Source organism: Nuphar pumila, chromosome 6 (genome assembly GCF_984573655.1).
Source record: "Nuphar pumila chromosome 6, dmNupPumi1.hap1.1, whole genome shotgun sequence".
NCBI lineage: Eukaryota > Viridiplantae > Streptophyta > Magnoliopsida > Nymphaeales > Nymphaeaceae > Nuphar > Nuphar pumila.
This window is the reverse complement of record NC_143254.1, coordinates 113691532-113716625: the sequence shown is the minus strand read 5'-3', so window position 1 is coordinate 113716625 and position 25094 is coordinate 113691532. Positions and strand designations below refer to the sequence as shown.

The following is a 25094-nucleotide window of genomic DNA, read 5'->3' as shown; positions in this document are numbered from 1 at the left end:
TTGATGGACAATGCCACAATCCTCAAGATATTTCTTAAACTCATTAGAGAGATATTCACCTCCGGAATCGGTCCTAAATATCTTTAAATTACTATTAAATTGATTTTTAATCATCATATGATATGTTTTAAAACATGAAAAAACTTCATGCTTATGTTTGAGAAAATGTATCCAACAATATCGTGAGAAATCATCTACAAAAATCACATAGTAAGCAAAACCACCTTTGGATATGACAGGTGTCAGTCCCCAAACATCTGAGTGAATAATTTCAAAAGGTTTAGTACTAAACATAGTTCTTGGTTCAAAAGGTATACTTCTCATTTTTCCAAGAATACAATTATTACAAGATAAAGTATTTTTACAAAGATCTTTAACAAAATGTAGATATGATAACTTGGTAATGTTGGGATGACCAAGTCTCTTGTGCCAAACATTTATGTCTTTATGTTGGGCCACAATACAAAAGGTGTTTTTAGGAATTTGAAGAAAGTCCATATAGTACAAGTCTCCTTTCCTAGAGCCTTCCCCAATCAATCTCCCGGACCGGTGATCCTGTATTAAACATTTATTAGATGAGAATTGAATGTTACACCCAAGGTCCGTGAGTTGAGAAACGGAAAGCAAATTTAAATTTAATTTTGGTATAAGTGTAATTTTTGGAATAAAGAAGTTTTGGGTTTTAAAATTTCCAATTCCCTTAATTTCTAGAGAAGTACCATCCGCGGTCGAAACAAAAGAAGGTGACACATTTTTAGAATACTCGGAAAGAGATGAAATGTTTGGGGTCATATGAAAGGATGCACCCGAATCTAAGAGCCAAGAAGTTTTACCTGGAGGAGAAGAGGTGGATACGGCAGCACCGGAAATAGCTCCCTTTAGAAGAGGTTGAAGAGCCTCCACAATTTGATTGAGAGATAGAGCTTCTTTTGAAGATTCCTCTTTGGATGGTTGAGATGTAGTTGCCATTGCTAGAAGTTTCTTCCATTTTGGGCAAACCGGTTTAATATGACCCGGTTCTTTGCAAAAGTGACACGAGATTTTGCTATAATCTCTTCTTCCTCCTTGATTTTGATTCTTAAAATGAGGAGGTCTATATGTTCTTAAATTGTTACCGGGTCTAGAAACGGCATTAACACCATCACATTCTTCTTGATTTGTGGACATTGCAAGCACACTAGGATTTTGCTTGCTAATGCCCATACGGGTTTCCTCTCCACTTAATTTAGTTAAGACATCTTCAAGAGAAGGAGAGGTAAAAGAGGATAGGAGAGAAGATCTTATTTGCTCAAACTCGGGCCTTAGCCCATTCAAAAAATTGAAGAATCGGTCTTCTTCTAATTGCTTATGACGAAGCTCTATGGCTTCTCCACTCCACTTGGGTTCAAGCATGGCAAGCTCATCCCAAATTGAAGAGAGTTCCGCAAAATACTCTCTTATAGACATATCACCTTGAACAAGAGTTAACACTCTCTTTTGAAGATAATACTTATGGGACAAGTCCCTAGAAGTATACATCTTCTCAAGATACTCCCACGCTTGAGAAGCCTTTTTAAACTTTATAATGTTGGCATTAATCCTTGTCTCAACGGAAGGGAAAATCCAAGATAAGATCTTAAAATTCTTCATTTCCCATTGCTCATGTTTCCTAATATATTCCTCAAGAGCATTAGTTCTTTCATCTCCCTCAAGGATTTTGATTTCTCCTTCTTTAACCAAAGTAATTTTAGGCTCGGGTTCCGGAATCGAGCCTTGAATGTAACCCCAAAGCCCTTTCCCTTTGATGTGAGCTTCCATATTTCCGGCTCACACATGATAATTTGAGCCATTTAGCTTGAAACCAAGAGAAAAATGAGAGTCTTTCTCACCCATTAGAGAGGAAAGAAGAAAGAAAAGAATACGTACCACAATAAGATTTTAAATCTTTCTTGTTGTAGTAATCTTCTAAAATATTGAATGAAGAAGAGCTTCCACTCCAATCACCAAAAAGTTGAAAGCACATTTTTCGAGGCACTTGATATTGAGAAGAATCACACCAATTTCTTTCTCCAAACAACCTTGCTCTGATACCATGTGAAAATCTCTACAAAAAGAGATTGTGTGTAACACCACAATACAAGAAATACAAAGAGTGCACAAAGGCACAAAGGAGAACACTCACAAGTGCACGAAGGCACGGATACACATGCACAACAACATGAAACAAAATGAACTTCAATTCATAAGTTCCCAAGAGGGGCTTTACAATATTGCATATGCACTCACAAAAAAGAATGTGTTTACAAGGGCCACTAAGGCCTATTTATAATGCAAAAAGAAGCCACAGGTGCAGCTCAATATGACTGTTGGAGCTGCACCCAACGGTCACATTTGTGACTGTTGGGGCAGCTCCAACAACTATATGGAGCTGTCCCTTTCACAACAGTCAAAAAGAAAAAAAAAGTGTAAAAAGCAAAAGTAAATAAAAAAAGAAAAAGTAAAAATGTTAGCTTATTAGGGTGGCTGACACCTATTGAGTAAAAGGACTGAAATACCCCTGATGGGTATTTCAGTTTACAGTTAAAAGAGACATAATATTTTAACAGGCAAAAGGTATAAATTCGATCCTTGGTTCGATTACCCCTGATAAAGGCGCAAGGAACGGTCGAACCTCGTACCGACGAGCGAATCCCATCTCCCAATTTTCCCGCAAATATTTCAAAACGGAGGCGAGCAATTTTTCTAAATATTTTCAAAATTAAGGTCAAGTGAGACCTTCGCAAAAGAGTTCCTCTCTCTCTTCTTTTCTTTTCTCTTCTCTCTTCCTTTTTGTCTTTTATTTTCCCCCTTCAAAAAGGGAAAACAAAGGATAAAAAGGAAAAAGAGAAGGAAGAGAGAGAATATCAGGAGAGGAAAAATTTTGCGATGATCACACATAGCTTCATTGTTCTCTCTCTTTTGTGGTTCTTTCTAGCACTGACAATATATTCCCCTCGTGGATATTTGTTGACCCAAAATAAATTTGCAACTGAGATTATTGACAAGTCCAAAATTACTTATAAGAAAGAGTTGACACTCTAGAAGTGATTAATGCAAAATTGAAAATTGATGGTGGAACACTTTTGGAGAACCCCACTCTGTATTGCCCAAATTATTGGAGCTGTCACATATTTATCTAGCACCCAACTTAATATCTTTCATGCAGTTCATACAATGAGTCAATTTTAGCATTTGCCTATCACAATGCATATGAGCGTTGTCATGAGGATAATTATATATAATTCAAAAAATTGCTTTAAAAGGGATTTTATTGCCATCTTCTTCCCTAGAATTAATTGCTGGTTCTGATTTTGATTGGGGAGGAGACGCTAATGATCGTTGCTCAACTATTTGTTTTTGTATTTTCTGAAGTGACTCGCTTGTGTCATGGTAGTGCAAGAAGGAGCAAAAGAGTCCATTACTTCATTGGAAACTGAATACCGAGCGATGCCTACCACCACATTAGAAATTGTATGGTTGAGACACTTACTTGAAGACATGGAGGTATCTTTAATGTCACATTTAAAGTTGTGCTGTGATAACAAGAGCACCATCTATATAACTGACAATCATACATTTCACGAGAGAACCAAACATATTAAGATGGATTGCCATTATGTTCGAGAGGAGTATTCGAAAAAGACCATATCTTTAACATACATGACTTCAGGGTATTAATTGGTAGGCTTCTTCACAAATGCGCTCTCTTCTCGATTTTATTTTTTCATTGACAAACTTTCGGTGATCTCACTGTAAGTTTGATGGAGAGTGTTAAAATATGTATATTTTTATTCTTTTTCTTTTTCATCTAGGCTAGGCATCTCTTGTATATATTTTTTCTTTTCTTTTTTCTATTTGTTTGGTCGTAAGCTATGTACACTTTGGTACATAGCTTGTCTTTGTGTCATAAGCCGTGTTTGTCTTTGTGTCATAAGCTGTGTCATATCTCCTACTGTCATAAGCTATGTCACAAGTTCAGCCATTATGACGTAGCTGTGTACATTTTGTACTGTACATACTGTGAAGTGTACCAACCTAAGTGAACTGGCCGTTAGGAATAGCTAAAGGCTAGTTGAGTCAAACTAGCCGTTAGCTATCCCTAATGACTAGTATCCTTTATGTTCTATATATATGGGCCATTTGGCCTCTTTGTAATACAATGCATGTTTTGTGCATTTCAAGTGATTAATAAGATATTTATTTAACATTTTGAGCGTGTCCTCTTATTACCTTTGCGAGTGCCCCTTTGTGGGTTGTGAGTGTGCTCTTTCCCTAGTAGGCATTATTTTTGAATTCTTGAAGAATCATTACAGAACATGCCTTCCTTTCACAACCAGCTGTTTTGATCCATGTAAATGAAAAATCTCCTAGCTTTTTTTATCTTTATATAGATTTCAAGGATGGCTTGTATCTTAAGGTACAGAATAGTTTATGAATTACTTTTTTGTGAGGGACTGGTAACTTTTTCTTTTTCAGATACATTATCACTCTTTTGCTCATCTGGTACTTAAGTAAGAAAGTTATATTGCTGCCCCCAAGGGTGCAAGACCTACAGTTTAGTGGCTACATGAGTTCAGGTATGTTTGTATTGGTAGTTTGAAGGAAACTTATTTCTGTTCATGTTTATATGTCTTCTAGTGGATTTTCACATAATCACTTCTATTATTTCTTTTCCATTGTAGATCTGTTTTTCTCAAGCTCCAATTCATGTAAATATGTGTTTGGTACTGGGTATGACACAGGTAGGAAGGGTAGAACACAAGAATTTCAAAAAATGGGCATGGGGGCGTCACTATCATGCAATTGAATAGTTACGGTTACAAATTACAAATAAATCCAACAGTATATAGTTAACTAACTATTACTAATAAATTCAGATGTGGACCTTTAGATACCTATCCCTGTCTGGTAGAATAACATTGCTAAAACCATAGTCATAAATATCACTGATATTTTTAGTTGTTCGTGTTTTTTTCATGATAAATTAACAAAGTGACAAATAAATAAGAATCATAACAAATTGATTTTGTCTCTCTTATCAAATATATTATGTATTTATGGTGATTTTTCTTAGAAATATTATAAAATCATATTATAGTGATACGAGCACTTTCTAAGAAGAGCATTGTTGTAAATATGGCTCACTTTTGTGTTTAATTCATATGCCCCCAATGCCCTAACTTTCACATGCATTACTAAGTCTGCAGTACATATTCCATGATGAATGAAAAAGGGAGGGGGTTTGTCTCTCATATCTCATCAATAGAAGACTAGAGTTTTTTCTTTTTTGAAACCTTTCTTCCTTTGCTATTAATTATTTCACTTGGTTTACATCTATATTTTACTCTAGCACAACTTTTAATTTTTTGTTATTTTTAGTAGTCAAAATTTTATGATATTTTCCAAAACAATTTTTTAAGATTTACCAAGATATTCCAGTTCAAAGAAAGTGATGAGAATGATATTTGTGAAACATGGGTTAAAACATGTCATTGCCTGTCCCAAACTGAGCTTTCAGAATGAGGCATGTGCAGTGCAAAGCTCTATTGTGTGGAAAATACATTGAGTGTAGGAACGTGCGATATGTGTTGGCTTGATCGGTGACGTGCAATAATAGCACGACACGCGATAGACAACGGTATCATCGTTAGTGCATCGTTGTGTGGCGGTACAGATGTGAATCATTATATAGTTAAGCAGTGCCAACAGATTAGAGGATGTTGCCTTTAGAGATTTGGTTAAGTACCTCTTGACTTGGAGGAGTTTCCCACGCGTAGCGTTTGGACGCTCGGGGGTGTGTGGGGGTTAAGGCTAGTTCCCTCTGGGATCACCTTAGGTGATTCCAACCTAATATGGTGACTCGGGGCTAGGCGAGTGAATGCCTAGGCGTCGACGAATGAGTCTGGGTGGTGCTCTTTGTTATGGTGTTCAATCATCAATTGGTCTTCGCACTGGAAGCCGCAAGGTCTTGTTCCTTTAGTGGGGAAGTTTTGTTGTAGCGTGCACATGGAGTTGCAATACACTCCATTGCATGCAAGGCTAAGGAAAGTTTGTACCCTTTTCAGAAGTGATAGCTGGTATGAGACGGCTATGCACGAAGTGGCATGGACTAGATAGAATATACATTTGGAGATGCGCTTGATTAGCTTCCTCTAGGCAGCTCCTCACGAGGTGGTGCGCAGGGCCAATGAAATGATTCACCACATGGAAAAGTGTTGGTGCGTAGCCTTTGGCCGTTAGGTTGGCCAGACTGGGCAGTCTGGCGCGTCGTGGGTTTGTAAAAAATTCTATGCCAGTGACAAATTGGCATCAAAGTTGAAAGATTCATAGAGACCTTGTTGTTCATTGAGTGCGACATTAAAGAGGACAATGATGGTTTATCTTGGTTACGTAAATTTGTGCAACTGAAGTGTTGTTGGCCGAGCACTAAGCATGATGTTGGCAGGGTGATATGGGTCATCTTGTCGATGGTAAGCAAAAGTGTAAGGTTGTTTTTCATTTGTCTAAGGGGGTAAAACCCAAGTTTTTCCAGAAAAAAAACTTTCGGATCCGACCCGGACCCGTAACCTTTTAGGGTTATAAATCGTTATCGCGAGGGTTTTAAACCCTCGCCTTTTTTTTCTTTTCTCCCCACCCCCCGCAGTCGCTCAGTTTCCTTCCTCTCCTTTCTCCCTGGAAAAGGAAACCCCGCTGGGGTTTCCTGATTCACGCCTCCCCCCTGGGCTTTTTAAGAGGTCGTGCGGAGGGGGGAGAGGGCACATGCGCCTCTTTCCTCCTCTCCCTCCCGATTGCCCTTTTCTCCCTCTCGCTTTCTCCTTCGTCCTCATCTTTCCGTCGGAGGAAGTCACGACCTCCGCCAGTGACCCTGCTCTATCCGGCGTGCATAGCCAACGTCGCCCCCCCCCCCCCCCCCCCCCCTGCAAATCTTCCTTATTTCCGTCGGCGACGTCCTTGCGTACAACCAAGCCCCGACGACTGTCGCCCTCTTCGCAGACCTCCAACGATTGCTCCTTGCATGCGATAGTGCCAGCGACACCGATCCTCTCTCCCAGGTATGCATCCTCATCGCCCTTTGTCTTCTATTCTTCGTCTCCTCCCTCTCTTTGAGATTGCCGAAAGGTCGGCAGGAGGCCAGTGGCCCCCCTGTCGTACCTTCCCCTCTTCCTCTGCCTGTCTGAGGGCCCACGGGTGGCTGGTGGCCATTGCATTGCCCTCCCTGCATGCGCTGGAAGGCTGATAGGGAGCCGATGCCCCCTGCCATGCCCTTCCCTCCTCTCGCGAGTCTGATGGAAGGCTGGCAGGTGGCCGACGACCCCCCTGCCACCCCTTCCACCTCTCTCTAAGTATGCCGGAAGGCCGGCAGGAGGCTGGCGGCCCCCTGTCGTGCCCTTCTCGCTCTCTCTGTCGGCTGTAGTAGGCGGTTTCGACAGGGGCCTTTGCCCCTGTCCCATGAGTCTCGGCAGGCCAGCGAGGGGCGACCCCCCCTGCTGTTGTTTGCTTCCCGACATGTAGGGGCATCGCCCCTGGTGCCATGGGTCCCTTGGCAAACAGGGGTACACCCCTGCTGCCATGCATTTTCGGTAAGCAGGGGAGAAGCCCCTGCTGCCGTATGTTCTCGGTAAGTAGGGGCAAAGCCCTGCCATTTCTTTTTAACTTCTCCGAGTAGGAGGCGAAGCCCCCTGCCATTCTACAATATCGTCAGGCAGGCGTAGGATCCCTGCCTACGTGGGTGGTTCGGAAGGCAGGGCTTAGTCCCCTGCCTCTGCGCAAATTTTCAGTAGGCAGGGGAGCAACCCCCTACCGCTTGCATTTTCTGCATGCAAGGGCTCTACCCCCTGTTGATGTTTTCTTGGCAAAGAGCCCCTGTCGTCCAGCAAGGAGCCCCTGTCGCTTTTCAACACGCGGGGCCAGGATTCCTGTTTTACCTCTCTTCCTGCTCTTTAATATTTTGCAGCATATTTAGTGTTCTCCTATTTCACAGACTTTACAACGGATCTCATTCGTGCCCCGCGGCCCGAGTCACACATCACCTACACTCGTAGACGCTCACAGCGATGCAAACTTCCGAGGTAGGGGAAAGTTGCACGAAGACTTTGGATGAGTTAAATAAAGTAGTTAAATCCTGAGATAAGAACAACTGATATTTTCATGCTTGCGTACATATAGATGAATATGACTTGTGATGGCTTGTTCTTTACTTGTCTTTATTTATCTGAAATTACATGTTTCTTGTAGCCACCATATCCTGCACGCATTGGATTAGTTATGCAGTTAGTTTTCTGTCGGTAATCTTCTTTACTTGTTGTTGTCGTGCTGCATATGCCTAGAATTGCTAGTATTAGTTCTAGCTTGTGTTCCCTCTGTAAGTTGCTAGATGCAACTAATTGTACCTCAAGTCGGTTACTCGAAAGGAAGGATTGGATTCACGACGTTCCAAGACTTGGTTGAGATTTTCATGTTTCGTAGTGATTGTGCATGCCAAGTTATATTATTGATTTTATGTCATACAAAACACAATGTTGGGGTTATCCTTCGTGAAGGGGTTCAACCCCTTTTTGTACACAAACAACGACAAAAAAGGCGAGGCCATTGGGAGCTCCCATAGATTCATAAATATGACCGTTGGGGAGCCCTAATGACCAAAGAGCCCTTGGTCTTTGGAGAAAAGGACCAAAATATAAAATAAAATAAAAAAGTAAAAAACTGTCCCTAGAGGACAGATTCTATTACAAGGGAAAAAGACCAAAATACCCCTGACAATAACAGAAAATGAAAAAGAGTTAAAATATACTATATATAAGTGTATATATACATATATTTTAACACCATCAACATGCCCCCTCAGGAACCTAGATTTTTGAAGCAGAAGCAGAATTGGATACTGTTGTCTACTCTTGCCTTCTACTTTTGCTTTCAGAACTTAACCTGCTTCCAGTTCGCTTCCAACAGTACATTTTTCATAGTTGATGCCCAAACAATGATAGTATTGAATACAAGAACTTTTAAGTCCACTGTTAATAATGCATGGTGGACTTTTAAGTCCCAAGGTAACTTGAATGACGGTATTTTTTCTATAGAATGAATACTATGAATAAGCACATAAAATACGCTTTTCCTTGACATTTCCACACTTTTGAAGGTGGTTAGATCCTGCCGTGTACTGATCTTGTTCCTTTCATGTCATGTTCCTTATAAACCTGACTGACTGCAGATTTATTGTGTTTCCTTGATAGTGTATGTGTTAATTGTTAATTTTGCATCATTCAACTATTTTAAGCTTAGTCTCCTCTGATAATTATTGTTTGATGAGCAGTTTTTTTATTTTTATGAAGTGCAGTTTTCATTTGTTTTCTTGCCTTCTGAATTTTCCTAGGCGGCCTTCTTCTTGGAAGAACACTTGCAGTGTTAATCACTATGACTTTGGGTACTGCAATGGCTGCTCGTCAGGGACCTGTAGCAATGGCTGCTCATCAGATATGCCTGCAAATTTGGTTGGCTGTGTCTCTCCTTACTGATGCATTAAGTTTATCTGGCCAGGTAATAGGAATATGAAACATTTCCTGAATAGCAACCAGGATCTCGGTTACTTTCAAGCACAGATCAGAACCAGCAGTATAGACAATGCTAAGATTAATATTTTCATGCTTTTGAATGCTGGTTGAGTTAATGTTTGTCCAAGTGGGTCTAATGTGTCTACATAATTTTCTTGGTTATATCGTTGTTGCTACATGTGTTAAAATAATACTTTGTACATATATATATATATATATATATATATATATATATATTAGATATTATACTATATATACACGGGTTGTATACATACATACATATGTATACAACCCGTGTGGACACTTTGTTCATGCTTCAAGGCTTTTCTTCCTCTCTTTACATGGTATCAAAGCTTGGTGGTGCTTACTCTTTGGTGATTCACATTCAAGTGTTCGTGTATTGCTCTCTTAAAGATTGGTTTGGTTCTTTGGTTCGGGTGCTGTTAAAATGTAATTCATATATATATATATATATATATATATATATATATATATATATATATATATATATATAGAGAGAGAGAGAGAGAGAGAGAGAGAGAGAGAGTTTTTGTAATACCCACTAGGGGTAAAATTTTAATTTCATATATTCACGCATATTCATTTAGAATATGCTTTATTCTTGTTTTCTTTTTCTTTTTTTCTTTTCCTTTTTTATTTTTTCTTTTTCATCATTGAGGGGCCCACAATATAGATGTTGGACCCCTCCCAACGGTCATAAATATGACTGTTGGAGGGACTCCAATGTCTATATGGGTGCCCCTCCTTGGGTCCTCTCTTATCTCTTGTATATAAACAAAGGGTCTTCCCCTTTGTAAATTCAATGCTTTTGTAAGGCTCTCTCTCTCTCATTAATAAATTCTTTTCATGCCTTTGTGCATTTGTGCTCTTTTGTGAGTATTACTTTGTGCCTTTATGCACATATTTTTCATTGAGAATTTGGTGGGTTAATCAAGTCATCCTTGAACTTGATCTTCTTGAAGATATTTTCACATGATATCAGAGCTTGGTCTCTTGAAGTAAGCATTTGTGTCGTAGTCATCGTGGTTATTGCCTCGCAAAGCATGTTGGCTCCTCTTTCTTTGTCTGGATTACATTGTCTTTCTAAAGCTTTTCCATGGCAGAAAAGGACTTGCATTTCTCTCTTTGATTCAAGCTCAGTGGATCCCACTATCATGTTTGGGCCAGAAATATGGAAGCATATATCAAGGGAAAAGGGTTTGGGGGCTATATCAAAGGTACGATTTTGAAACCCGAGCCAAAAATTACCATTGTTGAAAAAGGAGAAATAAAGGATCTTGATGGAGAGGAAATGTTGAAAGCTTTTGAAGAATACAATAAGAAACATGAAGAATGAGAAATGCAAAATTATAAAATTCTTTCTTGGATTTTCTCTATGGTTGAAACTAGGATTAATGCCAATATTTTGAAATTCAAGAAGGAATCTCAAGTATGAGAATATCTTGAGGGGATGTATACTTCAAGAGATTTGTCCCACAAATACTATCTTCAAAAAAGGGCATTAACTCTTCAACAAGGAGAAATAACTATTAGAGAATATTTTGTCGAATTATCATCTATTTGGGATGAACTTGCTCTCCTTGAACTAAAATGGAGTGGAGAAGCTATTGAGCTACAACACAAATAATTAGAGGAAGATCATTTTTTCAATTTTTTGAACGAGCTTAGACCCAAATTTGAGCAAACAAGATCCTCTCTTTTATCTTCTTTCACTTCTCCACCACTAGAAGATGTTCTTACTAAGCTAAGTAGGGAAGAAACTCGATTAGGAATGAACAAATCCAATCAAAGTGTTTCAGCTATGCCTTCAACCAAGGATGAGAATGAAGGAGCCTATATCATTTCTAGATGCGAAAATAATTTGAAAACTTACAAACCTCCTCACTTCAACAAGTTTCAAAATCAAAATCAAAATGGAGTAAGAGAAGAAGGTGGCCAAAATGGAAAGATGGAACCAAGGAAGAGAATATGAAAAAATTATTTGTCATTTTTGCAAAGAACCGAGACATATTAAACCAGTTTGTCTAAAGTGGAAGAATGGTTGGGTGGGAAAGGTTTAGATTGTTTGACAAATCTTTTCAACAAGATTTGGCGGACAAATAAGCTGCCTAATGAGTGGAGGAAGAGTACTTTGGTGCTTCTATATAAGAATAAGGGTGATATACAAGATTGCACAAACTATCGTGGTATAAAACTCATGAGTCATACTATGAAACTTTGGGAGAGGGTGATTGAGTCTAGGTTGAGGAATGTTGTCATGATATCGGAGAATCAATTTGGTTTTATGCCTGGAAGATCAACTATGGAAGCTATACATCTTCTTAGACAACTTATTGAGAGATATAGAGAGAGGAACAAAGATTTGCATATGGTTTTTATTGGTTTGGAGAAGACATACGATAGAGTACCTAGGGACGTTCTCTGGTAGACAATGATGAAGAAATGTGTTTTTCTCAAGTACATTATTATAATTAAAGATATGTATGAAGAAGTAGTAACCAATGTCCATACTTGTGGAGGGGTGACAACCAATTTTCCTATAACGGTTGGGTTACATCAAGGATCTGCTTTAAGCCCTTTCCTATTTGCTATAGTGATGGATGAGCTTACGAGATCAATTCAAGAAAATGTGTCGTGGTGTATGTTGTTTGCTGATGATATTGTTTTGATTTATGAGTCTAGAGCTGAGGTTAATGCTAAGTTAGAATTATGGAGACAAACATTGGAAGCTAGAGGTTTTAAGTTGAGTAAGAGTAAGACAAAATATATGAAATGTCGGTTTAGTAAGCAACGAAGTAGTGATGGGAGTGTAGTGAAGCTTGGTGAGCAAGAAATACCGGTAGATGATTGTTTCAAATATTTGGAATCCGTCATTCAAAAGTATGGAGAAATTGATGGAGATGTAAATCATAGGATAAAGGTTGGGTGGATGAAATGGAAAAGTGCAACTGGAGTGTTGTGCGATCGTAGAATGTCATTGCGGTTGAAGGAAAAGTTTTATAGGACGACAATTAGGCCCACTTTACTATATGGTACAGAATGTTGGGCTGACAAGAGAGATCATATTCAAAAAATGAGTGTAGTTGAGATGCGTATGCTTCGATGGATGTGTGGAAATACAATAAAAGATAAGTTTCAAAATGAGGAGATACGTAAGAAGGTAAGAGTTGCATCCATTGAAAATAAGATGAGAGAGAATCGTTTACGGTGGTTTGGACACATTCGGCGAAGGCTAATGATGCTCCAGTTAGAAGGATGGAGAAATGGGAAAATATATTAGTTAAAAGAGGTTGGGGTAGGCCTAAGAAGACTTGGATGAAAATGATAGGAAAGGATATGAATGCTTTGAACCTCACCGATGACATGACTTTGGATAGAAATGATTGGAGGAGAAGGATTCATGTGGAAGACCCAGAGTGATTTTCTTATTTGGTTCATATCGCTGACCCCAATTATTTTGGGATGAAGGCGTAGTTGTTGTTGTTGTTGTCTAAAGTGGAAGAAGAAGGTATCCATGTCTACAATATTTCAACCATCCAAGGAGGAGGGTCCATCTACTTCCAACAATGGAGCATTGTCTTTAAGTCAAGTTATAGAGTCTCTTCAACCTCTCTTTAAGGGATTCATTTCCGGTGCCGCCATGTCAACCTTTTCTCCTCCCGGTAAGACTTCTTGACTTTTAGATTCAAGTGCCTTTTTTCATATGACTCCAAATATTTTTGCTCTTTCCAAGTACACAAAAAATATATCTTCTTTTGAAATCAAAAGAATTGAAAATTTTGAAAAACAAGGTTTTTTTATTCTCAAAATTAAATTTATACCAAAACTAAATTTAAATTTGCTTTCGATCTTATTAGCTCTCGGACCGTGGGTGTGATGTCAAGTTCTCATCAAATAAATGTTGGATACAGGTTCGCCAGTCCTAGAAGTTGATTGGGGAAGGCTCTAGGAAATGAGATCTATACTACATGAAATTTCTACAAGTTCCAAAATGCTCTTTTTTTAATTTTTCCCAACATAAAAATATAAATATTTGGCATAAAAGACTTGGGCATCCTAATGTCGTCGAGCTTTCTTATTTACATTTTGTTAAAGATCTTTATAAAAGTGATTTTACTTGTAATGATTGTATTCTTGAAAAAAATGAGAAGCTTGGCTTTTGATCAAAGATCTATATTCACAACCAAACCATTTGAACTTGTGCATTCGAATATATGGGGACCGACACCAGTTATATCTAAAGGAGGATTCACATATTATGTCATTTTTGTTGATGAATACTCAGATATTATTGGATATATTTCCTTAAGCGTAAATATGAAGTGTTTGTATCCTTCAAGACCTATCATATAATGATTAAAAATCAATTTAATGGTAATTTAAAAATTCTTAGAACCGACTCCGAAGGTGAATATCTTTCAAATGAATTTAAAAACTATCTTGAGAATAATGAAATTGTTCATGAAAAATCTTGCCTCAAAACACCTCAACAAAATGGTTTAGTCGAAAGAACACATAGACACATAAGTGAAGCTACTAGAACTTTGCTTATTTCTCAAAATATTCCTAAAAGATTTTGGGCCGAGGCAGCTGTTGCATTTGTTTATCTTATAAATCGTCTTCCTTCAAAAAATTTAAATAAGTTCTCACCTTTTGAAATTCTATACAAAAAAGAACCCGACTACAATAGGTTAAGAGTTTTTGGATGTAAATGTTTTGTTCTTACCTACAAAAATGCTAAATTTTCACTAAAAGTTATTTCTTGTGCATTTTTTGCATATTCCGAAACACAAAAAGGTTTTAGATGCTACGATGTTCAAAATAATAAATTATATGTTTCTAGAAATGTAACTTTTTTAGAAAGTGTTAGTGGTTTTTAGAAATACGAAGCTCATGGAGATAATATGGATTATTCCTTTTTGTTTGAGTTGTTATCTAGAAATGATGATATTTCTAGTGATGATGAAATGCTATATAAAGATGATGATTTTCTTGTTAAATTGTATTTTATCTTTTATATATATTTATATATATAGAGAGAGAGAGATACATATACATATATATATATATATCATATATATATATGTATATGTATCTATCTAATCATATATATTTAAATATATATGTATACTCGATAAGGGTAAAATAGTCTTTTCAATTCATTTTATGCATATTCTTATTTAAAGAATATGTATGTAATTTTCTTTCTTTTTCTTCTTTTTTATTTTTTTTTAATTTCTTTTGGCTTTTAGCCATGGAGGGGCCCACTTTATGAGAACGTTGGGCCCCTCCAATGGTCAATAATATGACCCTTGGACGGGCTCCAACATTCACATGAGGAGCCCCTCCAATGACTCTCACATTCCCTTATAAATAGGGGACTTCCCCTTCATTGAATAGTAAGCTTTTCTTAAAAGCTCTCAAGTGTGGCTTTAATAATAAGAGATATTCTTATGCTTTTGTGCATGTGATTTCATGCCTTTGTGCATTTGTGAGTGTTCTCCTTGTGCCTTTGTGCACACTTTTTACATCTAGCATATTGTGCTCTCTTGCACATTTATTTCTATGGAGATTTTCATATGGTATCAAAGCAAGGTGCTTAAAAGTGTAATATTGCGTATTTTCACACTTAGTTAAATTTGAGATTTTCGAAAATTTGGCTAAGTATAGAAGAAAAATCGATAGATTCTCGGTTTTATGTCGATGCTTTGCCGTCTGGGCTTGGCCCAGGTTTCATTGTCAAGGCCTAGACGAGCCACTCAAAACGTGAGAAAAAGTTTTTTTTTTGACTTTTAAATTCAAGCGAAATTCGGGTTATTTTTGGGCGAACTTCAGAATTTATATTTATGTAATATACCGTTGGATGCGTCTCGAAATACCAATCGCAACGACATGTTACTTTTCCGAATTCGAGTTTCGGTTGGCTCAGAAATCACATTTTTTTGAAAAAGGAGCATTTTGTCAGTTTGGATCCGGATTTGGATCAGACTGGATCCGATAGATTTGATCCAAATTAATATGGATCTGGACTCTATACAAGACCCATATTAATCTGGATTTGATCCAGTCCAAAATTCTCTTCGATTTTTGGAAATGGATTTGGATCTTGGATCCAAATCCAAATACATGCCTAACAAATTTTCATGCTTTAAATTCATTTAAAAGCTTTAAATTAGAGTTAACTAAGGTTAAGAAGTCTCCCTAGTTAATTTGACTATTTTTGGAAACTTCTAGATAATTATTAATTAATTAATACTAAATAATTAATTTATTGTATTTAATTTCGAATTTCTGTTTTTATGGTTGTTTATGACTTCTAAATGGAGTCCTTAAACATACCTGAGAAAACTAAGGTTAGAGAAGAGACTTTTAAAAATTTGGAAACTCTGAAAAAGTCAACTTTAGAGTTTCAAAAATTTTGGAAAGTGAGAGAGTTTCAATTAGAGATTTGCTCCAGCCTTCTCTAGAATGGCTGGATGGATAAGAGGGGGTGTCACCCCCCTTTTTCTCTATAAATAGCCGCAAAAAGAGAGAGAAAAAAAAGAGAAAGGGAAAAAAGAGGAGAGAGGAGCAAAAAATAGAGGAAGGAGGAAGAAGAGGAGGAGATAGATTTCTCCTAACCATCCACGTTTTTCCACCATTGTTTTCTTGTTCCTTTTTGATCTATGGTTAAGGTACGAGTTTTCCTCTCTTGAATCAAGTGAAAAATCGAATATGAGATTGGATTTCATGCAATATTTTGATGAAAATCCATACAAAATGAGTAAATATGGATGTTTACCCTAAAATATATGGATGAGGATTTTTGGATCCCCTTCCATAAATGTGTTGATGATTCTTTTCACCTTTTCTCAAAATAAAATTCTGTACATGTCTATTCTCATGCTAAAAAAAAGAATTCATTTAATGATAAAATAGCCTATAGAGTGCTTGTTCTATGCTAGACTTGATTTCCATTGAATGAGCCGTTGGATGTATGTTATTTTGTGAGAGAAAAAATTTTTGTTTATGCATGCATATCACTTTGAGAGATCCAAAAATGCATGTGTTCTAGAATAAGCATACATATATAATCTAACTATGCATATCACGTTCAAAAGTCTGAATTTGCATGTGCTATTGATTGGTGAATAAGCATATACATGCAAGTTGAATATACATATCTCCATAACAATCTTAATGAGGATGTTTGTAGTTTGATGAATCTGAGCATACTTAAAAGAAAATTTATATGTTCATGCTTAAATTCTTTCTGCAGTCTCCTCTTGCCGCACATAATGACAATCAATCTTTATGTGTTTTATATGCGTGAAACTTAGGATTTTTAATAATGTCAATGACTTTGATTATAGAGTAGTGTGGGAGAGGAGAGGGTTCCACTCCCATGTCTCTAAGAAGTCAACCGAGGCATGCAATCTCTATCATGGTATGCGCCATAGCATGTTGTCTTTCCTTTGCAGTTGATAAAACAATTCTTTGTTATTTCCTACAACACGATTATGTCAAGGAGACCCTAGGGAGATTCCAGACCTTGTGGTAGAACATCATGATGCAGTGGAGATCGGTAAACCAGTCAATCTACGTTGATTCACTTATTAAAAAGGAAATACAATGAAGAAAAGAATTGAGAAAAAAACATAACGACTGCAGCAGGAAGCATATGCTGCATAGTGGATTTGGATCTCGGGTCCAGTCCCTGGACCTGAGACTAAATCGATGTTGTTGACACGTTGGACCATCTCATGTGTTGGAACGCTGTCGGCGTGCGTGCTTCAGACCTTCGCTCGCCTGGAATAGGTGCGCAGGGGCACGTCCCTGGATCGTGGTACCGTGCTCGAGGTCAGATCCATTACATGGGTCTGATCTTCCATCCCATTGGTGCTGAGATCCCTGGCCATGCCCAGGTCACTCTGTATAGGCCTGGCCTGGTCCTACTCTGCATCATTCTCCCCTGGTTGGGAAGAAGTAGACTCTGACGACTTGTTGTCACCACAATAAGCATATAGATCAGACACGTTGAAGATAGGCGAATTATGGCAGTCTTCAGGCAGTTCAAGGAGGTAGGCATTCAGACCCAATCGTTGGAGGATCTTGAAAGGGCCATGCTTCTTAGGGCTCAACTTACCATAAGTACCTACTGGGAAACACTCCGGACGTAGGTAAACCCATACTAACTGACCTACTTGAAACTGGACATCACGACGACCTTGGTCCACAAAAGCTTTGTAGGCTTCGTAGCTTTCAACAAGTTTGGCTTAGACTTGTCTGTGAATATCACACATGTACTCAACAACATCAAATGCGTCTGGGTTTGGGTCGTGGAGACTTGATATATGTGTTAGATCTACGACATGGGTTGGTGAACGCCCATAAAAAACTTGAAAAGGAGACTTGTCTGTGGGCCGGTTGATGGAACTGTTGTAGGCGAACTCAGCTTGCGGAAAGACTAGGTCCCATATTTTGACATTCTCTCCAACTAGACTCCTTAGTAGGTTCCCTAAAGTGCGGTTCATGACTTCGGTTTGGCCATCGGTCTGTGGGTGGTATGCACTACTGAACTGGAGCTTGGTTTTCAATAAGGCCCATAATGATTTCAAAAAATGACTCATAAAGCGAGTGCCACAATTTGAGGTGATCGTGTGAGGCAATTCATGAAAACGGGCCACGTCCTTGAAGTAGTATGAGGCTACTAACGAGGCATCAGTGGTTTGCTTATACGGGACAAAGATAACCATTTTGGAAAATCGGTCAACCACAACTAAGATGAAATCAAAATGATGCGAGGTTCTGGGAAGACCCATAATAAAGTCCATGAAAACGTGTTCCCAAGGCCGCTCAGGGATGGGCAAAGGAGTATACAAACCACTATTCTGACGTCGACCCTTGGACACATAACATACTTGGCAACTTTGGACAAACTTGACAACGTCTTTGCGCATTTTGGGTCAAAAATATCGTTTATCTAACAGTGCGAACGTCTTATCATGACCAAAATTCCCAACTAGTCCCCCTTCATGCAACTCAGAAATCAATTGTGGCCTAAGAGAGAAAGCTGACACACATAACTTATTACCTCAAAAGAGGTAACCGTTATGTATAGTGAACCGTGGGTCTATCGTGCTGGCAGAGGAGAGGCACCCTTCCCAGACCTGTTGGAAATCAGGATTCGTCGGGTACAACTCCTTGCACTGCTCAAACCCAATCACTTGGACGAACATAGTCATCAAGAGACTATTCTTCCGACTAAGTGTGTCAAATACCTTGTTCAGAGTACTTGATTGATGGCGAATCGTGAAAGTGTACTCTTGCAAGAAACTGACCCACTTGGCATGTCTAACACTCAACTTCTTTTGGCTATTCAAATACTTCAATGCTTCATGATCCGTATACAAGACAAACTCCTTATAAATGAGATAATGCCTTCAGTAACGAAGAGCTTGTACAACGGCATAGAACTCGACATCATAAGTAGAGTATTGGCACCTCGCCTGAGTCAGCTTTTCACTAAAGAAAGCAATGGGCCTGCGATTCTGACTCAAGACGGCACCAATTCTCACTTTAGAGGCGTCACACTCAACCTCAAAGACTGTGCTAAAATCAGGAAGGGCTAGGACGGGAGCACTAGTCATTTTCTCTTTGATGAGCGCGAAAGCTTTGCCCGTGGCTGAAGTCCAATGGAAACTAGTACCCTTTAGGCATTCCGTGATAGGGGCCATGAGGGTGCTGAAGTTTCTCATAAAACGACGATAGAAAGTGGCTAGCTCGTGGAAACTACGGATCTCTCCTATAGTTTTTGGGGTAGGCCATTCTACAATCGCGCGGACTTTGGCGGGATCCTCCTTAACTCCATTAAACGATACAATAAAACCCAAAAATACCACACTTGACGTCATGAACTCACACTTTTTGGCATTGATATACAACTTCTCCTTCCTTAAAATCTCTAGGACTTAACGCAAATGACTCAAATGTTCAGACAACGAGGAACTATAAACCAAAATGTCATCAAAATATACAACGACGAACTTCCCTATACAAGGACGCAACACCTGGGTCATCATGTTCATGAAAGTACTGAGGGCATTTGATAACCCAAATGGCATGACTAATCACTCATACAATCCATCACGCATCTTGAATGCCGTTTTTCACTCATCCCCCTCTCGGATACGAATTTGGTGGTACCCACTCTTTAAATCAATTTTGGAGAAAATGGAGGCACCGACCAACATATCAAACATGTCATCTAACCGGGGGATGGGAAAACGGTATTTGACAGTGATGTGATTGATCGCTCTACTGTCGACACACATGCGCATGGACCCATCTTTCTTAGGTGTGAGCAGGGCGGGCACTGCGCAAGTGCTCACACTCTCACGAATAAAACCCTTTTGCAGTAAATCTCGCAGATGCCGCAATGATCGACCCAGCCCAAATGAGTTTTCAGCGTGTTGTGTGACGTGAGGGCATCGAGATGGCCTTACAAAGGGATGTGGGTCGCATCAACTCCTTGCAAATAGTACCTCCTTCGAACCCTGTCATGGTCATGGTTGCAGATGCGGTGGAGATAGGTAAACCACTTTGATGCAGTGGGGATCGGTAAACTAGTCAATCTACGTTGATTCACTTATTGAAAAGGAAATACAATGAAGAAAAGAATTGAGAAAAAAAAATAACGACTGCAGCAGGAAATCTCATGTGTTGGAACGCTGTCGACGTGCGTGCTTCAGACCTTCGCTCGCCTGGAATAGGTGCGCAGGGGCACGTCCCTGGATCGTGGTACCGTGCTCGAGGTCTGATCCATTACCTGGGTCCGATCTTCCATCCCATTGGTGCTGAGATCCCTGGCCACGCCCGGGTCACTCTGTATAGGCTTGGCTCGGTCCTGCTCTGCATTACATCATCATTCCCTTCGAGTCACAATATGCTGTAACCTGGAGAGAAAAACACCAATTGAAAAGAATAAGGCATAATGCATGTTGTCTTGGACTAAATAATCCTCAACACAGATGCCATACAAATTGAATGGGGAGCATTCATAGATTGACTAGCTAAATGGACTTCGTAAGTAATATTTGACATGTAAATAGTCAATAAATCAAGTTACCAACAAGCTGACGATGAAATGTAGGGCCACTAAACAATTCTTCATCATCAGCTTGAAACTTTGCATTCACTTCTGTTGGTGTATCCACATTCTTAACATCTAGTCTATCATGTGTGAAATGAAATGGGGATCTTCGAAACACGAGCTTTGATTAACAAGAGCAAGTGTCAAGAATGACACTAAAGCATAACCCTTAAAAAGGGTATAACTGGAAACAAAATAAAAATAAAAATGTATTCTTTATTGATATGAAAAACCAATTGCTTAAGAAGCATTGGAGTGAAATACAAGAGGGGCTGCACCCCTTTATATACACAGCTGAAAGAGGACTCAATAGAGCTGTTGGGCACAGTCCAACAGCTCTATTTAGAGCTGTTGGAATGTGTCAGTCCAACAGCTCTATTAAGAGCTGTTGGACTGTGTCAGTCCAACAGCTCTATTGCTAGTCAAGTCTGGACAGGACTTGACTAGCAACAATCATTCTAGTTCAAACTGAACTAGATGACATAAAGACAAAAAATAAAAATAAAGGAAAAAAAATACAGAAAAGAAAGAAATTAAAAAATGTATTTATATATATATATAATAATATAATATTATTATATATACATATATGTACAGTTTTACATTTTAACACTCCCCCTCAAACTTACGGTACAATGAGCGAAAGTTTGTCTAAGAGAAAGTGAAATCGGGGAGCAGCGAGAGGCTTTGTAAAGAGGTCTGCTAACTGATATTCTGAAGTGACATATGGCAGATCAATTATCCCGTGTAGATATTCCTCTCTGACGTAGTGACAATCCATTTCGATGTGTTTGGTGCGTTCGTGGAATGTTCTGTTACTGGCAATGTAGATCGCACTTTTGTTGTCACAACACATTTGTGAAGCCTTTGTTGCTTCAACTCCCATGTCAGCAAGTAGTCGTCGGAGCCAAACTACTTCCATGGTCGTGGTTGCCATGGCTCTGTATTCAGCTTCGGTGGATGAGAGAGATACCTTCTGCTGCTTTTTACACCTCCACGAGATTAATGATTCCCCTAAAAAGACACAAAAGCCAGTGGTTGAGTGTCTGTTATTGGGATCACCTCCCCAATCAGCATCAGTATATGCAATTAAATCAAGAGAAGAGGAGGAAGATAAGAAAAGTCCTCGTGAAAGAGAGGACTTGATGTATCTGATAATACGCATGACTGCTCCCATATGAACAGAAGTAGGAGCATGTTGAAATTGACTTGCTGTATGAACAGCATGTGCTATATCTGGTCTGGTAATGGATAGATAGGAAAGTGCCCCGACAAGCTGTCTGTAAGGAGTAGGGTCTGCAAGAAGTTCTCCATCATCAATCTTCATTTTAACATTAACAACTTTTGGAGTGTCAACTTTCTTATCATCAGTAATACCAGACCTGAAAACAATATCAAAAGCAAATTTAGTCTGAGATAATAAATATCCTCTAGGAGAATAAGCAACTTCAATGCCTAAAAAATATCTCAACAAGCCCAAATCAGTCATTTCAAAATGAGATTTAAGAAGTGTTTTGATTGTTTCAACTCCCTGTTTATCGCTTCCGGTGATGATCATATCATCCACATAGAGAAGAAGCACAATGATCCCTGCATCAGAATTCTTAATAAACAAAGCAGTGTCAGTTAAACAGAATTGAAAACCAATATCAATCATAACACGACTAAACCTATCATACCAAGCTTTTGGTGCTTGTTTAAGTCCATAAAGAGCTTTTTCTAAGCGAAGGACTTTACCCTTAGGAATACTTAGACCAGGAGGGGGTTCCATATATACTTCTTCAACTAGCTTTCCATTTAAAAAAACATTTTTGACATCCATTTGAAAAATAGACCATTTTTTTATAGAAGCTAAGGCAATTAAGGTTCGGACAGTAGTCATACGAGCCACCGGAGCAAAGGTTTCTTCATAATCAATCCCATATTCTTGGGCATAACCTTTGGCTACTAAACGGGCTTTATATCTTTCAAGAGTACCATCACTCTTGGTTTTAATTTTATAAACCCATCGACATCCTATAGTTTTCTTCCCTGGAGGAAGATCTTGAATATTCCATGTAGAAGCCTTTTCAAGTGCATCTAATTCAACTTTCATGGCTTCTATCCATTTGATATCATTTTTTGCTTGAAAATATGTGGATGGTTCTTCATATGAGTGAATTAATGCAATAACTGCCCTATATGTGGGTGAGAAAGACTCGTATGATACAAACTTTTCTGTAGGCCTCGAGATTCGGGATGATTGTCTAGTTGGAATGTTAGAATATTTCTCAAGTGCACATGGAGTATTAGACTCTTGTCGCCTGGAATATTGAATACTAGTATCTCTATGAACTTCTTCATTTTCAACATTAAGATCAATAATTCTTGGATCATCATCAAAGTTACAATCAAGGTCATATTCATCAGATGTTGATGTTAGATATAGCAAAAAGGAGTACTCAGTGACGTCTTTTAATTTTCTAAAATCAAAGAAGCTCTCCTTTTCAAGAAAGGAAACATTTCTAGACACATATAGTTTATTATTTTTGAAGTCAAAACATCTATAACCTTTCTGGTTTTCAGCATATCCTAAAAAGGCACAGGGAATCGCACAAGGGGAAAGTTTATCATTTTTGTCAGTAAATATGAAACATTTGCACCCAAATATTCTTAATCTAGAGTAGTCTGGAGAAATGTTCATAAGTTTTTCAATGGGAGTGATATTTTGTAACGAAGAAGATGGCATCCTATTAATGAGATAGGTGGCAGTTAAGGCAGCTTCTGCCCAAAAGTCTTTAGGGACTTGATTTGCTATTAATAAAGTTCTAGTGGTTTCTATAATATGGCGATGTTTTCGTTCTGCCAGTCCATTTTGTTGAGGTGTATAAGGACAAGATCTTTGATGTGTGATGCCATGCAATTTAAGATAATTTTGAAAATCTGTGGATAAAAACTCTCCCCCTGAATCTGTGCGAAAAATAGTAATATCATTTTGAAATTTGTTTTTAACCATATTATGAAAAGTTTGAAAGTATGAAAATACTTCAGACTTATGTTTGAGAAAGTACATCCACGTATGTCGGGAGAAATCATCGACAAAAATAACATAGTAAACAAATCTTCCTTCAGAAATTACTGGTGCAGGACCCCAAACATCCGAGTGTATTAATTCAAGTGGTCTTGAAGAGAAAAAGGTTCTGTTCTGAAATGGTAATCTTTTCATTTTGCCGAGAATACAATCTTTACAATCAAATGATTCAGAGTTACAAAATTTCCCTAGATTTGGAAAATGTTGGATTTTGGCTATATGTGGGTGACCAAGTCTCTTATGCCACAGTTCCAACTCTATTTTTTGAATATTATAACAAAAAGCTTTCTTCGGCATTTCCAAAAAATCCATGTAATAGAGTCCTCCTTCTCTATGGCCTTCCCCAATCAGCTTGCCTGACTGGCGATCCTGTACCCAACAACCATGAGAAGAAAAAGAAATATTACACCCATAATCAGAAATTTGAGATACAGATAAAAGATTTAAATTTAATTTGGGAACATGTCTAATTTCTGGAATAAAAAAATTTTTTGTTTTATAAATTTTTTCAAAATCTCCTATTCCTTCTATTTCAAGAGAAGTCCCATCAGCAGTAAAGACCTTTGACACACTTGTTTTATTTTTAACACATTTGGATAGACTTTGATTATTTGGGGTCATATGAAAAGATGCACCAGAGTCAAGAAGCCAAGAAATTTTACCTAAATCAGAAAAAGATGAGGCTGCTGCGCCGGTTGAAGCTTCAGATGAGGAAGAGGCACCTTTGATGAGAGGCTGAAGGATCTCCATTAGTTGGGCCAGGGAAACTGGTGCATCCTGATCTTTAGGCTCCGATCCAGCAATTGCAGCTCTTTTTTCTCTCAGCTCCTTAAGTTTGGGACATTGTGGCCTGTAGTGTCCCGGTTCATGACAGTGATGACAAATAACTTTCTTCTTATCATAGTCACCATTTTGTCGGTTAAAGTGAGGAGGCCTATATGATCGAACATGATTCCCTGGTCTAGACACGGCTAAAACGGAATCATCTTCAATTTTTGAAGAACCTTTCCGGAGACGATTTTCTTCCATTGTTAACTCTTCAATAGTTTCAACAATAGAAGGAATTTTTTCCCGGTGAAGTAGGGCCGATTTAGTGGTTTCAAATTCCGGCCTTAATCCAGTGATAAACTGGTAAAAATGTTAAACATCGAGTTGTTTCTGACGAAGCTCGATGTCTTCGGCACAATGCCACTTTGGTTCTAAAAGGGAAAGTTCTTCCCAAAGTTCGGACAACCCATTGTAATATTCACGAATAGTTTTGTCTCCTTGTGTCATCATTCGAACTTTTTCTTGGAGGTTGCAC

At 38.5% G+C, this 25094-nt stretch overlaps 1 protein-coding gene across 4 annotated transcripts in view; it reads left to right on the top strand.

The window, feature by feature from the left end:
• LOC149835767 (MATE efflux family protein) overlaps positions 1 to 25094 on the top strand; it is a 143241-nt gene that overhangs the window by 67532 nt on the left and 50615 nt on the right. For all 4 annotated transcript variants that reach the window (XR_016432366.1, XM_090008738.1, XM_090008736.1 and 1 more), the window contains exons 8-9: positions 4495 to 4595; positions 9392 to 9555. Coding sequence is in view for 3 of the 4 variants with exons in the window: in XM_090008738.1 (XP_089864864.1) it covers positions 4495 to 4595; positions 9392 to 9555 (265 nt within the window). In the remaining variant the exon portion in view is untranslated. The remainder of the gene's footprint in view (positions 1 to 4494; positions 4596 to 9391; positions 9556 to 25094) is intronic.